The following is a 19351-nucleotide window of genomic DNA, read 5'->3' as shown; positions in this document are numbered from 1 at the left end:
CAGGAGGCGTTTAAAAGATGTCACCTGTTCTGCCTCTCAAACTACACAAGGGAGGGTTTTCCAGATGGTGGGTGCCACTACAGAGAAGCCCCACTGTCTAGGTACTTCATGGTGACATTCTGTTCATTTTGGAATGACCAGCAAGGCCTCCTCTGCTGATCGTAAAGGTCTCCAGGGTATGTATAAGGGAAGGTGGTCTGCTAGGTATCCTGGTCCCAGGTTGTTTAGGGCTTTATATCAATAGCTTAGATGAGTCTTTCCTTTCTTTTACTAGAGGGAAAGATGGTAAAGTCTTTAGAAGAAAGCTGGAGCAGGATAATTTTCGGAAGACTCTTCCATTGTCGCATTAACAAACATTGTCATGTCAAACCACAACACGTTATGGAACACAGACCTACATTCCTCTTTTTTGCTTTACAGTGGCAATGGGAAGCTGGCATCCTGGACCTCCATCGTAGGATTTGTGGTCATGATGTCCCTGGATGTTGGACTTGGGTAACAGGAGATGCCATCTTTCCCCATTTTTGACCTTCAGAATATGTCAGTCTGGGCAAAATGCACAGCAGAAACTGGAACGAGAACATTGTATTTTACATAATCATTCTGATCTTGGTTAATGTTGATTTGCCTTTAGTTATATGGACTTTAAAAATTTGCCATAACATTATGTGGATGGTTTTAGAAATGACAGTAAGGTCCTTCCTGTATGTTTTTTCTCTTGCCACCCAATTATTTCTTTTCCATCAGGAATATTGATATGGAACATATCAGTGAAGCTGCAAGGCATATTGTATTCCTCCCATTTGGGGGCAGGTTTTCATATTCATAAAGGTCAGGTCTAATCTGTGGTGCTTGTCTTTGCTGTGTGTTCGCAAGTCTTGGGTGTTCACAAATCTTGGGTTGTATAATGAGCAGGGCAATCTCAAAAAGCTGAAAGGCTTACAGGCACACAGATAGTGACCTATGAGACAGGTGTGTACAATGCTTTCTTCAGGGCTTTGGAAATATTCAGGTACATAAGTTTGTTGAAATGGGTAGAACCTTCTGTCTTTCTTTAAGAAAATCCATAACATAAATGAGATTGTAAGAGTTGTATTTATAGGTGAGGGCATGAGCTTTCTTATCTACATAGTATAACGGGGGTTTACTTGGAGAGCAATGGAGTATCCTTTTTCAGACTCCAAAGTGTTTGTGGCAAATGTGCTTCTTTCAAGTGTCCAGGTTTCTAAAATGCTGTCTTTATATTTCCATTCATTTCCTAATACGTCTAATCTGGCTACAAAGATCACCCTCTCATTTTAGGCTTATAGTGTTTACTTCTTTGGTGGAGGCCAGGGAAGCCTCTGTGAATTGCTAATTTATGGTCTTGGCATGATTGACTTGCTAATATGTCATTTCTACCATCTCACACTAACAGAGTGTGACACTGACTTCTTGAAGACAGACCTGAGGGTTACCCCCTACTGTCAACATAAGCAGCCTATGGCAGTAGCACTTAATTTCTCCCCATCTCATATGCAGGGTTTTTTGTTTGTTTGTTTTGCTGTTCCTGTTGCTTAAATTGCAAGCAGACTTGTGTTAACATTCCTTGCTGTGTCATTGGGCTGGAGTAATGCTTCCCAAGGGTCATGCAGCACACATAGGTGCTTATGAACTAAATTAAGGGAATACCATGGAATTGTTTTTTTCAATTTGGGGAGGGGTTGTTTTTGTATACAAGGCCAGTACAGAATGATGATTAGTAACTGATAATGACTTTTTAAATGTGATGAGTCTGAATTAAAGAGGAAATTTTTTAAAAAAACTTGTTTGAGTCATTGGACCATTTCCTTTCCCTTTACTTACCTACCTTCCTCCCACTTTTTAAAAATTGATCTTTCTGAGCTGTCAAACTCTTGAGCATCCTGTTTGTAAGCACCACTATTCAGGCTCAAATGAAGTTGGGTTTGCTTCATCAGATTCTTACCCATCCTATGCCGCATCTGGTAACAGTTGATACCCGCTTGCTTTATTGCAAAAATTGTACAGCAGGAGTGCAGAACTCTTTTCTAGTGGGGGCTTGATTGCCTCACCAGACCCTCCATGAGCCAGATTATGTCAGTGGGTGTGGCCATGCCCATTGATATCATCTGGTCCCACTATTTGTGTTTTTCTCTGTGCTCCAAGTGGCTGCTATTTCTTGTGCTGGCAGAGTCTTGGGTTTCATGTGGCACCTGGTGTCCCTGTGTGGGCTATGCTTGCCACGTGAAACAACTCTGTCAGCACAGGAAGAGTAGCTGTTCTTCCCAGCATCCCCCCCCCCCCCACACACACATACACGTCTCTGCTGTTATTTCAGATCTGAGATTGAAGATAACAGTCAGGGGATTCCTTCTGGGGGAGGGGATTGGAGGCCAAGATCCACTCCCTGGAGGAACCCCAGAGGCTTTGTGGGTTGTAACAGGGAGCCTGGCAGGCCAGATTAGGCCTGCAGGCTGTGGGTTCTGCACCCCTGCAGTATAGCCAAGCTGAATTTAACAATCCCTATTGTTTGGTGGCATTGTTAACACACTTGATTGTGAAGACAGCCCCATCTGCCTTCCAGTCCCTGGAGGAGACCTTGAGAAGTGAACAATTTGCATTAGAAAACTTGTATTCCTGGCACCAGGAAACAGCTGGGCCTTTCCCTCTGTATTACAGGCTCGACCCACATTCATTGTTGTATGTTGAACTGCAAGCTGAGGAGAAGTCCAAGAGGATTTTCAGCTAGTTGCATCCAGTGAAATGATTCTTGAGTTCTGGTGCTCATGATTCCTAACTTCATATTCTTAAGGCTGTGTAACTTAAAAGGTAAAGGTGTCCCCAACCAATCGTGTCCGACTCTAGGGTGTGGTGCTCATCCCCGTTTCTAAGCCGAAGAGCCAGCGCTGTCCGAAGACGCTTCCGTGGTCATGTGGCCGGCATGACTGAACACCAAGGTGCACGGAACGCTGTTACCTTTCCCGCCGAGGCGGTAACTATTTATCTACTTGCAAATTCTTGCTTTCGAACTGCTAGGTTGGCAGACCTAACTTAACACAGTGTAACTTACTGTGGTGCTTTTTTCTATGTGGAGCTGCAGTTTTAAAGAATTTTACGGTGCTGGGAGTCTTGAGCTGAGGAATCTGGTGGTGGGAACTGCCAACTTGATCTCTGTTGTTTTGCAGTATGCCACCACGGCAGATGGGCATAAAATGGCACTGCAGGTTTCAGCCCAGCAGGGATCAAGTGACACAAGGAGCCAATAGGGTCCCATCTGGCTCTATAAAGCTGCCAACTCTGACCTAGTTTTTCACTCTGAAGAAGTCATCATAACTCATATGCAGGGTGAGCTGCTCATTCCCTCCCACTCACCCACCAGTTGTAACACAGAACAAGTCACTGTGAACACATTAAAACAGTATGTCTTAAGAAGATGATGATAATGATTGAACTCATTATGCATGTAACCAAGAAAATTTGATCAATGCAGAATAACAATATGCTTTGTTACCAGTGGATAAAATGGGGGTGTTGGTAAATGTGTAGTTTCCTAATGAAGAACTTTGTGAACTTGAGATGCATTGAATTATACTTATTGGGTGACTGTTATTAAGGACTTGCTCGCTGCACCTTTGGGATAGTCCCTTTTACTTTCATTGTCATTCCTGAACAACTGCAAAGAAGGCAGTTACTCCATGGTGTTGTTTCAGGGTGTCATTGATATGTCTGTCTGTCAGAACAAAGAGACAAGGCGAAGTTATAAACCAAGAATCTCTTTTATTGAACCATCTGGAATTGTTCAAAAGTAAATGCAAGCTTTTGAGCCACATGTAGGTTTTTCATCTAGAAAAGGTGAACTGGGGTGGGGTTGGGGGAGAATTTGGAAGTATTTTGATTCATGAGGTTGGACTGGGAAGAATCAACATTGTTTTTTTCCCCAACTTATCTCTCTGCCATTCTGTTCTGAAGTGTAGGAAGCGTATAATGAGACAATGCCAATATGCTTTCCTTTGACAAGCATTAATAAACAAATCCTTGTTGGGGAGCAGAGTGACAAACCACATCTTCACCCCTTCTTTCTGGAAGGGCTTCTGAAAGAAGACCTTGCCAGGCTGCGATAGACCTCCAAATTTACATCTTTACGCATTCCAGGCTGACTCAGCATTATGCTGAGTAGCCACTGTTGGAAGTCACCTGGAGGATGCATCATCAGGTTTTCCCCAGGCTATTGACTGGTCAGGTTGAATTGTCCCTCTCTGGGAGATGCTCAGCCCCCATAGGAATACCATGATAATAAAACCTTTTCTTTGGGCATTTCTACACCAGCCTAAAATCCTGCATTTAAAACGGGGCTTTCTCCTTCCGTTTTAAATGCAGGATCACAACTGACTCCCTTTACACACACTTCCCCCCCTCTTCTCCCCGTAATGAGTCTTCCATTATCTTTCATTGATCTTGCTCCTCTTCTTGCTGCTTTAACTCTTTTCATGGAGGAAACTGAAGTGGAACACAATGGGGGTAATTTGATAGCTCATTATCTGCAATCTATTTAAAAACGGAACAAAGGGCATTTAGTGCAGGAGGGTCATGTCAGGGTCATGGCGTCTGTGAAGGAGCAATCTCAATCGCAGGATCAAAGCCCAGTGTGAAGGAGCCTTTTGTCTTCTTCAGGTGGTTGGCAAAAGTCAAGACAAAACTTTTCCTTGCACTGGAGTCCCAGGTGTGGGCCTGATCCTTCCCTACACCTGTAAGCTGCTTTGGTGAGTTACTCTTAAGATATTGAAAAATAAGGTTGAGTGGGCTAGTTTGATGCTTTGTTTTATTTTCAAAAGTTGCTGACTATTTTGGAACGTCTTTTCTTGGTTCTTGAATAAATAATTGAATTGGTAATTGCGGTTGATTTGATTCCCTTTCCTAACCTGGATGTTGGCCTACCCATGCACTGGATTGCTTGACAAGACACACTAACCTGGTTGTTAAGGAGGTTAAAGGAAGCTCTGAGAAAAGGCCCACTCCTTCTCCATATGTAAAAGCCATAAACCTGGATCCCCACATACCCAGGTTATGAGTTATTAAATATTAATATTCCATAAGTTATAAATATTATGTGGGTGGTGGCAGCACTACCTCTGAGGAATATAGACAAAGGTTGTTTTGCAGCCTCACAGGGTTGGGGATGCAGATTCAACGGTTTGTCACAGGAGATCACATTTGGTCCATAGGTGGCTGCAATCAAATCCAGTGCCTGACACCCCAAGGTCAGTGGCCTGAGCTGAAAGCTGGAGCCAGTACATTCTGTAGCAAGCAGAATGTATTGCAATGTTGGCCAGGCTTGGTATAAGTGCTAGGATCCAGATCCCACAAAGACAGAAGAGAAGTCTGGCTCCCCATATTTTATACCAAGCCTGGCAATTCTGTAGGTTCCATACTGCTTACCAGTTTCAGAGGCTGATGGTGCACCCTTCTATTCCTTTCTTCACTTCAAGAAAGTTGCAGCATGAGCACACGTGGGCCATGGTAGCGGCCAACTCAGCTCAAGCTCCTGTCATGATTCCCTTAGTCCCCAACTCACTTCAGTGCCCAAACGAGAGGCTTCAGTCTACAGCTTTTAATCCATTACTTCACAGGGTCATACAAATGCGAATTCTCAGAGAAACTCTCCGTCTACAAGGAATGCCTTCAGGAGATCCAAATGGAATGTACAAGAGTTGCCTGCAGTTTGAAGAGGGAGGTGGTCTCGCTAGCCTAACTTAAGGGGGGAGGTCCCTCTCTTCTCGTGAGGCCTCTAAGTGCAGCTTCTCACGCAAGGCCAATCGGGTAGACCATCTAAGTTCTGCCCCTGCCTTCTCCCTCTTTGGTCCGCATCTGCGCCTGGCATCTATTACGTCAATCTCCTGTTTGCTGCCTCTCACAGGGGGCGGGGGTGAGGAGGGACCCTCATGCTCAGCCATCTGTACATTTGTAACCTGAGAAGCAGGCCTACTCATATCTGGACTAGCCTGGGAAAACACCTCCCCCATGTCTGATGGTTCTCCTTCAGAATCTGAACTGCTACCCCACTCCCTGCGCTCAGAAACACCCCTGACAGCTCCCCGGAATCCCTGACAGTCTTTTAAACTTGAAATAAATGCTGAACCCCATTTTAGAGAAATATAGGGTGCTTCAGGATGAGGTTCTTTTCATGTAGCCATCCTTCTTCAAACACGAAAATTTAAGGGGGTCCAAATGAGAACATCTGTAACATTTGTAACCCTCCTGTGTTTTCCCACTCCTCCTTCCATCTTTTTTTTTACCATAAAAAATCTGTTAAGAAGGGAAAGACAGAATATCTGCACAATGCCGTCTGATAGCATTAGGAGCTGTCCATCTGGAAGCACCTGTAGTGCCAGTGTTGGTTTTGTTACCAATATGCCCACATCAGATTGGATGCCAACAAATGCCCCCTACCTAACTGGCACATACTTGGCATGCTTCCTAGATGACAGTAGCTGCAGTAGATTCCTTGCTGCCTAGGATGCTCATAGTCATGCAGGTTCCTTTACTCTTTCCCTGCCCCGAAATAACTTTTGGAATGCTTAAGAGTAGCAGTTCATAATATCATTCTTCCTTGCAATCTTTCAGCAGTGGCTCTTGTGCTTAACTTAACAGATGGAAAGGTTCATTTGGGGTGATGCGCTCCCTGAACTATGGTAAGTCCAGGCCATCAAAGCCAGCCCCTTCAGGTTGGTCTAAACCAGCCCCTTAAATTCAGTCAAGGCCAAGGAGGGATCCCTGGTGTTTACTGCCAATTCCCTTCTGCTTTGCCCTGAGAGAATGCCCAGTCACAACATTCTGTTGCCTCTCCACAATGATAAAAAGGGCCAGATTTCACATTGGGAATAGACCCTATTAGCTTTGCATCCCAAGAGGTCAGTAGCCAATGCTGCTTCCTGGTTAAGTAAGTGTGGCAGGAAAAGGAGAAAGTGCAATGAGCAAAGAGGACACTTAAGCAGCTGCGACAGGCTAGGTCCAACCAGGGGAACTGCCCTCCTGACTAGGCAGCATGACTTAGCTCACGTCCTCATTCCCCTGTACTTGCTGCTGAGTCAGTGATGAGGAATGTCAGAGCCAGCGCTATCTCCCAGTGCCTGTGTAGTTCACTGAGGGCTGAGGCGGAGCCTTCTCCTGCCGGGATTTCATGTGGATACTCAGTGTTTACCTGTAAGGAAGGGGGGGTTGGTGGAGGAAGGGTGCAGCCCAATATGGTTGTGGTTTCTAGGGAGGAGGCAGCAACAAGAATCCTTGAGTGAGAGCTTTGCATGCAACTGAACAATAATCTTATTATTATAACTGATGCCATAAAGCACGGCACAACACAGAAATTACTAGTGTGTTCTTGATGCTCAAGCCAGAAGAAATGGTAGCACCTGAGTCACTGCTCATAAAGGCATGCTGATTTCACCTGTTAACCCCATTCTATGTTGGGCGGGGGGGCAGGCAGACAGGGGAGAACCCAGAAACAAAATGCCTTCTATTCATTTTTTTAAATGTTCTTTGTTGTACTTGGCAAGATGATAGCAATTAAAACTGAGACACACAGAGGCTTCTGTCTCCTAAGTTAAGGGCAAAGGTACTCCTCAGCTACTTGACTACAAAGTTTTTATGACTGTCTCCTTTGGGTGTTAGTAAATAATGGCACTGCCTTGATTTTTCCTATGGCACTTCTCGATCCATCTAGTGGACACAATAGCACCAGTGAAGTCTGTCCAATGCAAACTTACAGCTGTGACAAATTATAGTAAAAGTTGGACAGCCTTTCATTTAGGAGATGCTAGAATGGAAGACCCCATTCTAGCAATCTGTTTATTATTTAGTTGCTCGTGGGGAGCCATCATCAGGTTTTTTCTTTAAGTAGACTTCTCATGATGCATCTTAATAACCTCTGCTCAGAATGTTCATTACTGGTGTGTAATCTTGCAAAATAGCAACAACAGCTGAAATGGGCTTGTATTTATGCCCCAGAGTTCTATCATTTTGGGTACTTGTGGGACATTTTATGTTCTCTTTAAATCATTCGAAATATCTGAAAAGTACTGGATTCATGAGGACAAGCACTTAATTGAGCCTGAAACAAAATCTTCTAAAATTAAACAACATTTATTGTTGGAGCTTACATTCCTAGGTTTGTGCGTGTGCGTGCACACACACAAACACACTGGGGGTATGGGGGAAATTGCCCTTAATAAAGCTTAATTCTCAAGTGGTACAGAGAGATCAGGCCATAGATAAGCAAGGGGTTATAAGAGAGTAGGGAAAGCTGACATATAAAATGAAATCTGTTGAAATCATGGCTTTCTAAAAATATAATTTGTCATTGCGATAGGCATCATGTCAGAACTGAGTCTCATATTTTGAGTGTTCTGGAAAAGAAATACCAGGAGTGTCTTAATAGGATTATTTCTCCCCACCACCACTGCCCAGTCCCCCCTGTTTTCTCATTGCCCTGCAGTGGCACCATAAAACTAGAGAGCTACTGCATTCAACCCCAGAGGTGGCTGCATTTTTCACAGCTGATTTCCATGCCATAATTTTAAACCATGGGGTAGGGGGATGTTCACCTATAAAATCATAGTGTTAGGCGAATGTACACATGTTTCTTTGGGTTTTTAAAAAACCCACTATTTTTCATCACACATTGGTACAAACAAATACATTTTGTCTGGTAAAAGAACTAGTTGATAAACGCATTAGTTTCTGGTGTACAAGATACCCAAAGTTTTCTCCTGCCATACTTCTGTGATGCTACCCCTCTCTCTTCCTTCAGCCCCCTCTTCAAAGCCCACCTATTTGGCGAGACCTTTGATTAACCCTTTCATCCTCATCCCAGCTGAAATGAAGTCTAAGTACATATAACTACATTTGCTCCAAATTGTCTCATATTACCCTGGCTTCTCCATTAGCTCCCCTTCCTTTGTTTCCTGCCCTGTCAAAATTCAGATTACAAGCATGATCCTCTGGCCAGGGACCTTTGGTGCTGTTGTTGCTTGTGTTACCCTGTAAAGCAGCCTCTTCCAACCTGATGCCCTCCAGCTGTGTTGGACTACATCTCCCATCATCCCCAGCCAGCATGGCCAATGGTATTGCCAGCTGCTGTAAAGTGCCCTGTACACTGATCTGCAAAATAAAAACAAAGAAAAAATAGCAGCTTTGGGGGTAAGTAGGGTTTCCTGTGCATGAATTATACAAGGATGAAATCCATGCCTTCTCAACCCCTTCCCATTGCCTCACCTTTTAGGTCCATAGCATTGCATGTGGCTGTTAAAATCCTTCTGCAAGGCATGGAAAATTCTGTCCAGACAATGAACATGAGGGGACCCCAGGGGGCTCCTGAATCATTAAATGAATTAAGTTGTTGAGAAGAGTGAGGACTGCCCTTGTGACTAGATGTGAATGCCCCAGGAGTGTCTGTAATTGTTATTAAAAAAAAAAAAAAAGACTGGTGAGAAAGCAAGAGAGAGAGAGAGAGACATCTTCGCTTTCACCCACCCCTTAGCTCTGCTTCATTAAAGTTCAGGCTTGCCAAGAAAGATGACTCCAGCCAGTCGTTTGACTCCTCACCCAATTTGCTCTCTGCTGCCTGTTCAAGAAATTAATTTTCTCCCTCTCCTCATCCTCCAGATGGAATGATATAATTATGGCTGTGCAATTTAGCTCTCTGAAAACTCCCTTAAATTGGAGTAGCCAAATGTCAGCATAAGCCTGTGAGCATGTGCTAGCTTGGGTGCACTTCAGTTAAATGTCTCTGTGTTGTCTACGTCCATGCATGTGTGTCTCCTGGTCACAGCCCACTTTTTCTAGGGTTTCTAAAGCTGTGTTATTTTATGGTGATGGTTCTGGTTGCTCCTCTGGACCTATTCAATTTGGGTCCAGACAAGAGCTCTGAGTTGGAAAGTCCTCTGTTCATATCTTAGCTCAGCCATGAACTTACTGGTAGTTAGTATCGCTTATCCTAAGCACTAACTTACAGGATTGTTGTGTAACAATTGCTGAGATAATGCATGCAAAATGTTTTGAGTGCTTCGAGACACTGCTATCTTAAATACAAAGCATTATAATTATTAGAGCTGTGCGGGGACCCCCCAATCTGACTCGGAAGCTGCTTCGTGGCGTCAGAGATGGGCCTGATTCAGCTTGGGCTGATTCGGGGGGGGGGGGGGCCTGACCCAACTCAGCCCTGAACTTGAAGCAGGATTCAGATGGCTGAATCCCGCTTCGGGGGCCCCCAATACCCCCACGCAAACCCCCAGCTCCTTCCCTTGCCACCACTTCCTCCTCCTCCATTGCCACATCCTCCATCGCCTCCTCTGCCGCCGCCGCCAGCTCCTGAGGCCTGGACATTCGCCAGCTCTTATTGCAGGGATCTGCTCTTTTAAAAATGGCAACTTCCTGGAAGTTCTAGGAAGTTGCCATTTTAAAAATGGCGACTTCCTGCAATAAGAGCCGGTGCATGTCCAGGCCTCAGGAGCTGGCAGCAGCAATGACAGCTGCGGCGCTGGCAGCAGCGGGTGCTGGCGGGGGTGACGGAGCCGGCGGCAGTGAAGGCAATGTCAATGGAGGCGGTGGTGGCGGCAGTGAAGGGCAACTCTCAGGTAAGGACCTGGAGGCACCAGCGCAGCTGGGCCGGGGGTGCCGAAGCTCCAAAGTGCACTGGGGCGCTTCAGAGAGCCCCCAACCTACTCCAGGTTGCTTCGTGCCCCCTCCACTTCGCCTCAGAAGGGGCTCAAAGTGACCCGAAGCAGCCCACTTCGACTCGGGCTTCGGGCCTTGGGCCTTAGCAGTACAAAGCCCTAGTAATTATTACTAGCAAAAAGACCATCTTTATGATGGGCAGAGCCTGGAGCACAGGCTTCAGTTGCAATGCGCCTGTGCACAGATACACTGTGCTTCTTCCCCACCTTATCCCATGTGGTCACTCTCAGTGGATCCTGGACCATAGACCATTATGGCAAAGGCAGTTGATCCCCCCTGCCTTTGATCCCCCCTGTACTCCCCCCTACTCCAAAGCAATTTCTACAGCAGCCTTCTCCAACCTTGTGCTCTCCAGATGTTTTGGACCACAACTCCCATCATCCCAGACCATTGGCCATTCTGGCTGGGGCTAATAGGATTTATAGTCAGAAACATCTGAAGGGCACCAGGTTGGAGAAGGCTGAGCTAGTGATGTACGAACCCCTCACTTTCCGGTTCGGGGGGGGGTTGTAGAGGGGCCACTCAGAGCCCCTCGAACTCCTCTGGAGCTGCTCTGCATCTGGGCTGCAATTAGGTCAAAGTCAGGGCTTTACAGCCGCAAGTGGCGTACAATACACCATTTGCGTCCGTATTTGTCCCAGCGATAGGCTAATGGCAGCTGCCATTAGCATGTTGCCTTGTATAAGGAGCCGGAGAGCTGCGCCACACGAAACCCTCCAGAGCTGGAGGTAAGTGATGACGGTCTGCTGCAGAATCCAGAGGTCGGATTCTCTGGAATCTGGCCTCATTTGAGTCCGCAGCGGAATTCTCTGCCATCCCTAGGCTGAGCTACAGCATACATTAGGGAAAAACTACATTAGGGGCTTCTAACTGGAACAGTTTCAAGTCTTCATCATCACATCCCTGAACAGGGTTCTCCAGCAGTTAATTATATTCAAGACTGAAGAGTTGAATGGTTTATTTCTAGTCCAGATGAGGACTAGCACCCTCTGCTGTTGCTGGAAGATTTTTATTTACCCCCACAACCGTCATGCCTTGGCTTCCTGTTATTTCTCATGTGAGTTGTGTTCTGTTGCCACTGCAGCTGATGTCTATGTTCTCTAAGGTGATCTGCAGAGGAGCCAGAGTCGTACCACCATGGTGGAAACATGGGAACCTCTGCTTTCATATTCAACAGGGATACCCTGATCTTGCTGTATGAGGAGACCAATATTTTCCTAGAATCATAGGAAAGAACCTTGGAGGTTATCTAGTTTAGCCCCCACTCATAGAATCATAGAATCAAAGGGGTGGAAGGGGCCTACAAGACCATTGAGTCCAACCCCCTGCTCAGTGCAGGAAGCCTGATTCCCAGGTGGTCTCCCATCCAAGTACTAACCAGGGCTGACCCTGCTATGTTCTGCAGTGCATGATGGAACTACAGCATTCCTGATAGATAGCCAACTATGCTTTGCTTAAATAAGTCTAGCAGTGAGCCTGCTGTTCCTGGGGCAGCCTGTACCACTGTCAAACAGCTCATACTGGGGAGGAGAAGATAGGCCAGATCTGACCCATAGGCAGCCACCACCAGTCAGACCACATAATTTCTTCTACTTCAACACATGCACCATTATGTATTCCAAAGGAACAATGCAAGCTTCCTGGAGAAGGTAGTGCACCTATCAATTATATTACACTCCCAATATACTTAAATAAGATCATAAAGATGATAATAAATTGGAGGAGATTAGTATCAGTTGTTGCTTGGCTGTGAAATGTTAAATATATGATTATGTGGCCTGGAATCCCTGGGAAGCCCATTCAAGCTGGCGTTTCCTCCTGTACCTTTCTATTGTGCTTTGCATAAATATTTGCTTGTTCTGTGGGCAAGCTGTATGACTTTGTGTGCCCCAGTTTTTTGGCATAGTCACCTTGCTGAGTCGCAGGCTCACCCTCCTGGCTGGAACCGGTGGAAGCAATTCAACCCTCCAGCTCCAATCAGGAATGGAAAGCTGCTGCTGATGCCTCTGAGACACCCTGGGCCATATATAGCCTTTCATGTGTTAATTGTCATTATAAATGAAACAATAACCTCAGATGTATTCTTGTATTATGATCCATAAAGGGTCACAGCCCCACATTTATTCATTCTTTTAAAAAGACAAAATTGCATAATCATGTATGAAAGAGGCAGTATCACAAATGAAAAAAATGAAGCAAAAAAAGAAGAAGATAAAATAAGTCAACTTCGAAAGAAGTTCACTGATTCAGCAGACATTTTTGCCGATACTCCAAGGATGTGCCCTGTACTGATTCGTAGTTGCGTGGAAAAGAACATACAAATTTAAAATAAAAATGTATTATGGTTCTATTAACATAAATAAAAGGAATGGAACTTAACTGGTTTATGGATTTAGAATCCTCCCTGTCCAAATGTGTTATAAATAGAACCCAGACCACCATGAACAATTCTGGCTTCTTTTGACCTTAGAGTTGCCAATTGTTGATGAGCCAATGTCTCCGTAGAAGAACACATCTTGCACATTCAATCACTATTGACATTCTGCTGAGAGTTCTTTAGAATGCCATTGACAAGGGAAAAAAGAACAGATTTAGCTGCTGTCAGCAAAAATAATAATACTCTTTCTTGGCTTGGGGGCGGGGGGATTTGAGTATCATCAAAATTGTTTAGCACAGAACCAAAAAGCATACAATATTTTGGATGCTAGCCAGGATGGTTTAGCTTTCTCACATTCCCATCACAAACTTCACAAGTGTGTGTGAGTGTGTGTGTGTGGGGGGTGTTGAACAGGGAATTCTTTCCAGTTTGACACACTCCCTAAGCCCACTTCAGATTCTACCCAAACTCCACTGCATCTCACACCCTCGGCTTAATTTTGCAAGTTTGCTCAGTCTGTGCCTGCCCTGCCTGCCGCCAACCCCTGTTTCCTGAGAGAAAGGCTTAGGTTCTGGACATTACCACAAGCACATGGAGTGGCATCACCCATCCACTACCACTGAGAAGTAGGAGGATATCATTTGGGCTGTCTGGTCTGGATGGTGGCAGTTTGTGGCAAAGAGGCCTTCGTGCCCTATTGCACTACTGATGATATAATCAGGAGTATGATGGGACCTGATTCAAAACTAAACATTGAACTAAACCTGTTTATCGTTGGCAGCTCATTGAACATTAATGAAAAGAAATGATTTTATCTGAATTGGGCTGGGAGAGAGCTGTCCTGTCACCAAACTGGCAAAGAATGAGATGTCAATCTCTGTATTGGCTTTTATCTATGTCACCCCGTTTTTCAAGGATGTACCTTTCCCCCCTATTTGTGGAGTATAACTAGTGTGATATATCTCTTTGTCACACTCTACTGCTGCTGAAATTTAGACTGACCATCACAGAGGCCAGGGAGGGAGCTACATATATAGGAGTAGGTTCAATACTCAGTGACAAAGGAACGAATCACCTAGGGAGGTGGTGGGCTCTCCCACACTGGTGGCGTTCAAGACGAGGCTGGACAGCCATCTGTCGGGGATGCTCTGACTTGGATTCCTGCATTGAGCAGGGGGTTGGACTCGATGGCCTTGTAGGCCCCTTCCAACCCTGCTATTCTATTCTATGATTCTATGACTCCCATTAAGTTCTATGGCAGGGATGGGGCACCATTTTTTCTGTCAAGGGCTGCAATCCCTCCAGAGTACTCTGTCGGGGGCTGCATGCCAGTGGTGGGCGTGGCTGAAGCCATGGTGGATGGGGCCAGTGCCAACAGGGGCTGTGGCTATCCCCCCACTCTCTTTCTGATCCCCTTTCTCTTCCCCTTCCCCCTCTTCTTCTCTCCAGCCAATCAGGGGAGGGACAGATCACTCTTGCAGAAGGACTGAACTGAAGGCTTTTGAAATTAGTTGAAGCCTGCATGCAGCTGCCCCCCCCGCCCGATCTATGAGGTTGTCAGGAACTGCTGACCTTTGTCACGGGGGGGGGGGCGGGGGGGGCGCTGAACAACCACAGTCTCTCTGGAAAGAACATTCCAGCTCTGGTTTGGCTCCACCCACCTAGGCTGGTTATTGGCTCCTTCCCGGGAGGGGGGAGTATAAGGAGACTTCTTGTCTCACTGGTTCCTTGCTTGAGCACCAGGGTCTACCTGGGTGTGCCTTTGTGTTTCTGGTCACTCCTTGATCTTGAATCTTGGCTTGTCCTCTGCTCCTGTCTCTGGTTTTGTCCTCTACTCCTGAGTGGCCTTCAGTCCTGACTCTGAACTTGACTACTCAGTAACCTGTACTGTTTCCCAGCTCCTGGCTAAGTCCAGACTGTTGCCCATGGCCTAGCCGTGACAGGGATGTAGTAAATGAGCTGCCATTGAGGAGGATGCAAAACATGCTCCCTGCCTCAAGAAACTGGGATCCCCAAGTGCAGGGGATATATCACCCCCATATACCAATGAGCTGAGTACACACCTTTACTTTTTCCCATAGAAGATAATTGTCACTCCCTCTATGGGGCAAGGTAAGCTGTTGCATTTATGGCTGTTGCATTTAAAGGCAGAGGAAAGAAATGGTTGTTCAGCTATTAAATAAGGATGGCAAAACGATAACAGATGACAAAGAAAAGGCAGAGGTGCTCAATTCCTACTTTGGCTCAATCTTCTCCCAAAAGAGGGTCTATGACCCCCCTGGCAAAGGTGAAGTACAGGCTGAAGGGGCAAGATTGCAGCTTGAGATCGATAGGTCAAGGAACACCTAATTACTTTGAATGAGTTCAAATCTCCAGGGCCAGATGAACTGCAGCCTAGAGTAATAAAGGAACTGGCAGAAGAACTCTCAGAACTGCTATCTATTCTCTTTGAGAAATCATCGAGGACAGGTGAAGTGCCAGATGACTGGAGGAGGGCTAATGTTGTCCCTCTCTTCAAAAAGGGCAAAAAGGAGGAACCTGGGAACTACAGACCAGTCAGTCTGACATCAATCCCTGGGAAAATTCTGGAGCAGATCATAAAGCAATCCATCTGGAAGCACCTTGACAACAATGCTGTGATTACTCGAAGCCAACATGGATTTGTCAAAAACAAGCCCTGCCAGACAAATCTGATCTCATTTTTTGATCAAGTAACCTCCCTTGTGGACCGTGGGAATGCTGTAGACATCAGATACCTCGACTTCAGCAAAGCTTTCGACAAAGTGCCCCATGACCTCCTGATGAGCAAACTAGCTCAAAGTGGGCTAGATGAAACAACGATCCGGTGGATCCACAGTTGGCTATAGAATCGGACTCAAAGAGTGCTTATCAATGGGATCTTCTCAAACTGGGGAGAGGTAACGAGTGGGGTACCACAGGGCTCAGTCCTGGGCCCAGTGCTCTTCAACATTTTTATGAATGACTTGGAGGAGGAGGTGCAGGGAATGCTGATCAGATTTGCAGATGACACAGAATTGGGCGGGATAGCTAATACTTTGGAAGACAGAAACAGAATTCAAAGTGATCTGGATAGACTGGAGCGCTGGGCAGAAAACAACAGAATGACATTTAATAGGGATAAATGCCAAGTTCTGCACCTAGGAAAAAGAAACCAAATGCACAGTTACAAGATGGGGGATACGTGGCTCAACAACACTACAAGCGAGAAGGATCTTGGAACTGTTGTCGATCACAAGCTGAATATGAGCCAACAATGTGATGTGGCTGCAAAAAAGGCAAATGCTATTTTGGGCTGCATTAATAGAAGCATAGCTTCCAAATCCCAGGAAGTACTAGTTCCCCTCTACTCAGCACTAGTTAGGCCTCATCTGGAGTACTGTGTCCAGTTCTGGGCACCACACTTTAAGAAAGATGCAGACAAACTGGAGAGGGTTCAGAGGAGGACAGCAAAGATGATCAGGGGACTGGAAACAAAGCCCTATGAAGAGAGACTGAAAGAACTGGGCATGTTTAGCCTTGAGAAGAGAAGACTGAGGGGAGATATGATAGCACTCTTCAAGTACTTGAAAGGTTGTCACAGAGAAGAAGGCCAGGATCTCTTCTCGATCATCCCAGAGTGCAGGACACGGAAGAAAGGCTCAAGTTACAGAAAGCCAGATTCCGGCTGAACATCAGGAAAAATGTCCTGACTGTTAGAGCAATACGACAATGGAACCAATTCCCTAGGGAGGTGGTGGGCTCTCCCACACTGGAGGCGTTCAAGATGAGGCTGGACAGCCATCTGTCAGGGATGCTCTGACTTGGATTCCTGCATTGAGCAGGGGGTTGGATTCGATGGCCTTGTAGGCCCCTTCCAACCCTACTATTCTATGAATCTATGACTCCATTCTGTAAGGCAGGGGGTAGGCAACATGGTACCCATGGGCACCAGTGCCCCCCTCAGACACCTTTCTTGGCGCTCACCAAAGTGCCCCCCATCCCTTTTTTGAATGAACACATTTTCTTACTGGCAGCTAGGATTGCTGTGAAATAGATTTCTGTTGGTGTTGAAAACTGTGGATTCAAAGGACTTGTTTAGTGTGCTGCGACTCAGACCCCACCTCTGCCTTGTACCCAGTCTTTTGGGCAGGTTACTCGTCCTTTACCATGCCTCTCATCGCAGCCATTTTGTGGTGGTGCCCAGAACATTTTCTCAAATTGCCAAATGTGCCCACAGCCCAAAAAGTTTGCCTATCCTGCTGTGGGCAAAATCTACCATCCATCTGACACTGGATGGCCTAGCCACCATCATAAGAGGTCCCACCCCACCCCACCCCACCCCATGACAGTCTCTCTGCCATCTATCATTGTAATAATGGGCATTTGCGAATGACAGATCTAAGCCCAGCGTCAGGGTGGAAACTGAGCCGATAGAACCCCAGAGCAGTTCTGATTCTGGGGAGGAATAGCAATCCATGGGAGAGGAGCCAGCTCATCTCTCACAGGCACAGCAGCTGGCAGAGATTCCTTCTGCCAGCATTCCAGAGATAGATAGTGACCCTGGCAGTGAGAGAGCGCTGGAGGGGGGCTTGCTGGACGCTCGATGCCGACACCGGGAGCGACGACAGCTGGAGGGCGCGGAAAGGAGGCGTAGTGCTCGTTTGGCGCGCAAGCAGCGGTCGCGTCCCGAGGACCCAAGGGAAAGAGGGAGGAACTCTCCCTAGCCCATAAGTTCAGGGTCTTCCTGTAATTCTCCTTCAAACGGGGACCAACTGCCTAACCTGGAGCATAGGCTACTCTGCTGTTCCTTGCTTAGTCGCTAGTGATTAGCATCTGAAAGAGTCATTAAGTTGTAAAAGGATTAAAGCCTTGAAAAGAATCCTTTTGTCTGTGTCTTGAGTTAGCTATTGGAGTAGACTGAAAGAGGCCTCCAGGGCGCTCCTGATACCCAGTGCCTTAGCAACATCTCTTTGTCACACTCTAGTACAGCCTTCTCTAACCTGGTACCCTCTAGATGTTTTGGACTGCAGCTCCTTTTGTCCCTGCCCATCGGCCATGGTGATTGGGGCTGATGGGAGTTGTAGTTGAAACTATCTGGAGGGCACCGGGATGGGGAAGCTGCTCTAGCGTGACCCAAAGAAAAGAAATGTGGCCTGGAGCACTCAGTTGGCTGGCAGAGGACCAGTATCCATTGACAGTCACCTTTAGTTGCTTTTAAAAAAAATGTACAGAAACCTAATAGGGCCCATCCACATCTGAACAGGTGGGCCAAGAAAGCACAGCAAGTGGAGACAGACCCTTGCCCTGACTGACAGTGTATGACTTGTCTGAATTCATTTTAAACTTTCCTGCCTTGCTCTGAGATCTAGCCAGATAAATGCTGTGCAGCAACCTGTAATGATGTGTTTTGATTATTATTATTTTTTAAAAGAATGCTTAAGTGGTGTTTTAAAAACATGACTTCTAAATGCCTCTCTAAATATTGCCCCTTTTCTCCTGCCTGGCTGCTAAGCTTGCCAATAATCTCTTCTGTCATTTCTTGTTTCTCTGATAGACAACTTTGTATGTCAAAGAGCGCAGATCAGAAAGGCCCTGAGGTCCCGTGGTTCATATTATGCCTGTGTGAATTAACTGGGGCTGTGTATATTATAGGCTCTGACAAATGCTGATGGATTGGGCTTCCCAGTCAATAGGAGCTACTGTGAGAGCTGTCAGTACAATGGCAGTCATTGTTTGGCAGGGCAAGTCTCTGCCTGTTACCTAAAAGACTGAGACAGGTGTATCATAGTATGGTCACGCTACGGAGCAGAGCAGAAGCCAAGATTTCGCCTCTCTTGGTTATGTCTCTTTCCTTTAAGGTTCTTACGTTGTGTCAGTCGTAATTTCATCTGAAACTGAATTACAGCAGCCATCCCATTCCACTCCCCTCATTACCACAACCTTCCTGACATTCTGTTCCAATGAATCAGAGTCCAGTGCTGGCATGAAAAAAAGGTGCACATCCAAACCTGGGTGAGTTTCCCCACATTTTCACACACCATTGTTTTTGACAAAGGTAACAAATGTGCAGGATGCACATTTTAGTTCAGTATCCTATTTTAGAAAACACACACAGCACTGTATGAATGTCTCCCGCAAAAAGCACACAGACTGTTTCACAGTACTTTTCCAGAAAAACCTGATGAGGTAGGTCTCTATTATTTTAATTCTAAATATGGAGAATTGGGGCCATGTGCAGTGCTTTAC

The 19351-nt window shown here is 46.0% G+C and overlaps 1 protein-coding gene across 3 annotated transcripts in view; it reads left to right on the top strand.

Annotated features, from left to right (window-relative positions):
• SLC39A11 (solute carrier family 39 member 11) overlaps positions 1 to 19351 on the top strand; it is a 598886-nt gene that overhangs the window by 408498 nt on the left and 171037 nt on the right. For 2 of the 3 annotated variants that reach the window (XM_084837550.1, XM_084837552.1), the window contains exon 10: positions 421 to 495. In XM_084837550.1, coding sequence (XP_084693676.1) covers positions 421 to 495 — 75 coding nt within the window. Of the gene's footprint in view, positions 1 to 420; positions 1798 to 19351 lie in introns of those variants that run through there. The other variant, XM_084837553.1, reaches the window with a different exon arrangement.

Source organism: Heloderma suspectum, chromosome 2, assembly GCF_057233095.1.
Source record: "Heloderma suspectum isolate Gila_16-S chromosome 2, 16-S_ref, whole genome shotgun sequence".
Classification (NCBI taxonomy): Eukaryota; Metazoa; Chordata; class Lepidosauria; order Squamata; family Helodermatidae; genus Heloderma; species Heloderma suspectum.
This window is presented reverse-complemented; position numbering and strand designations above follow the sequence as displayed.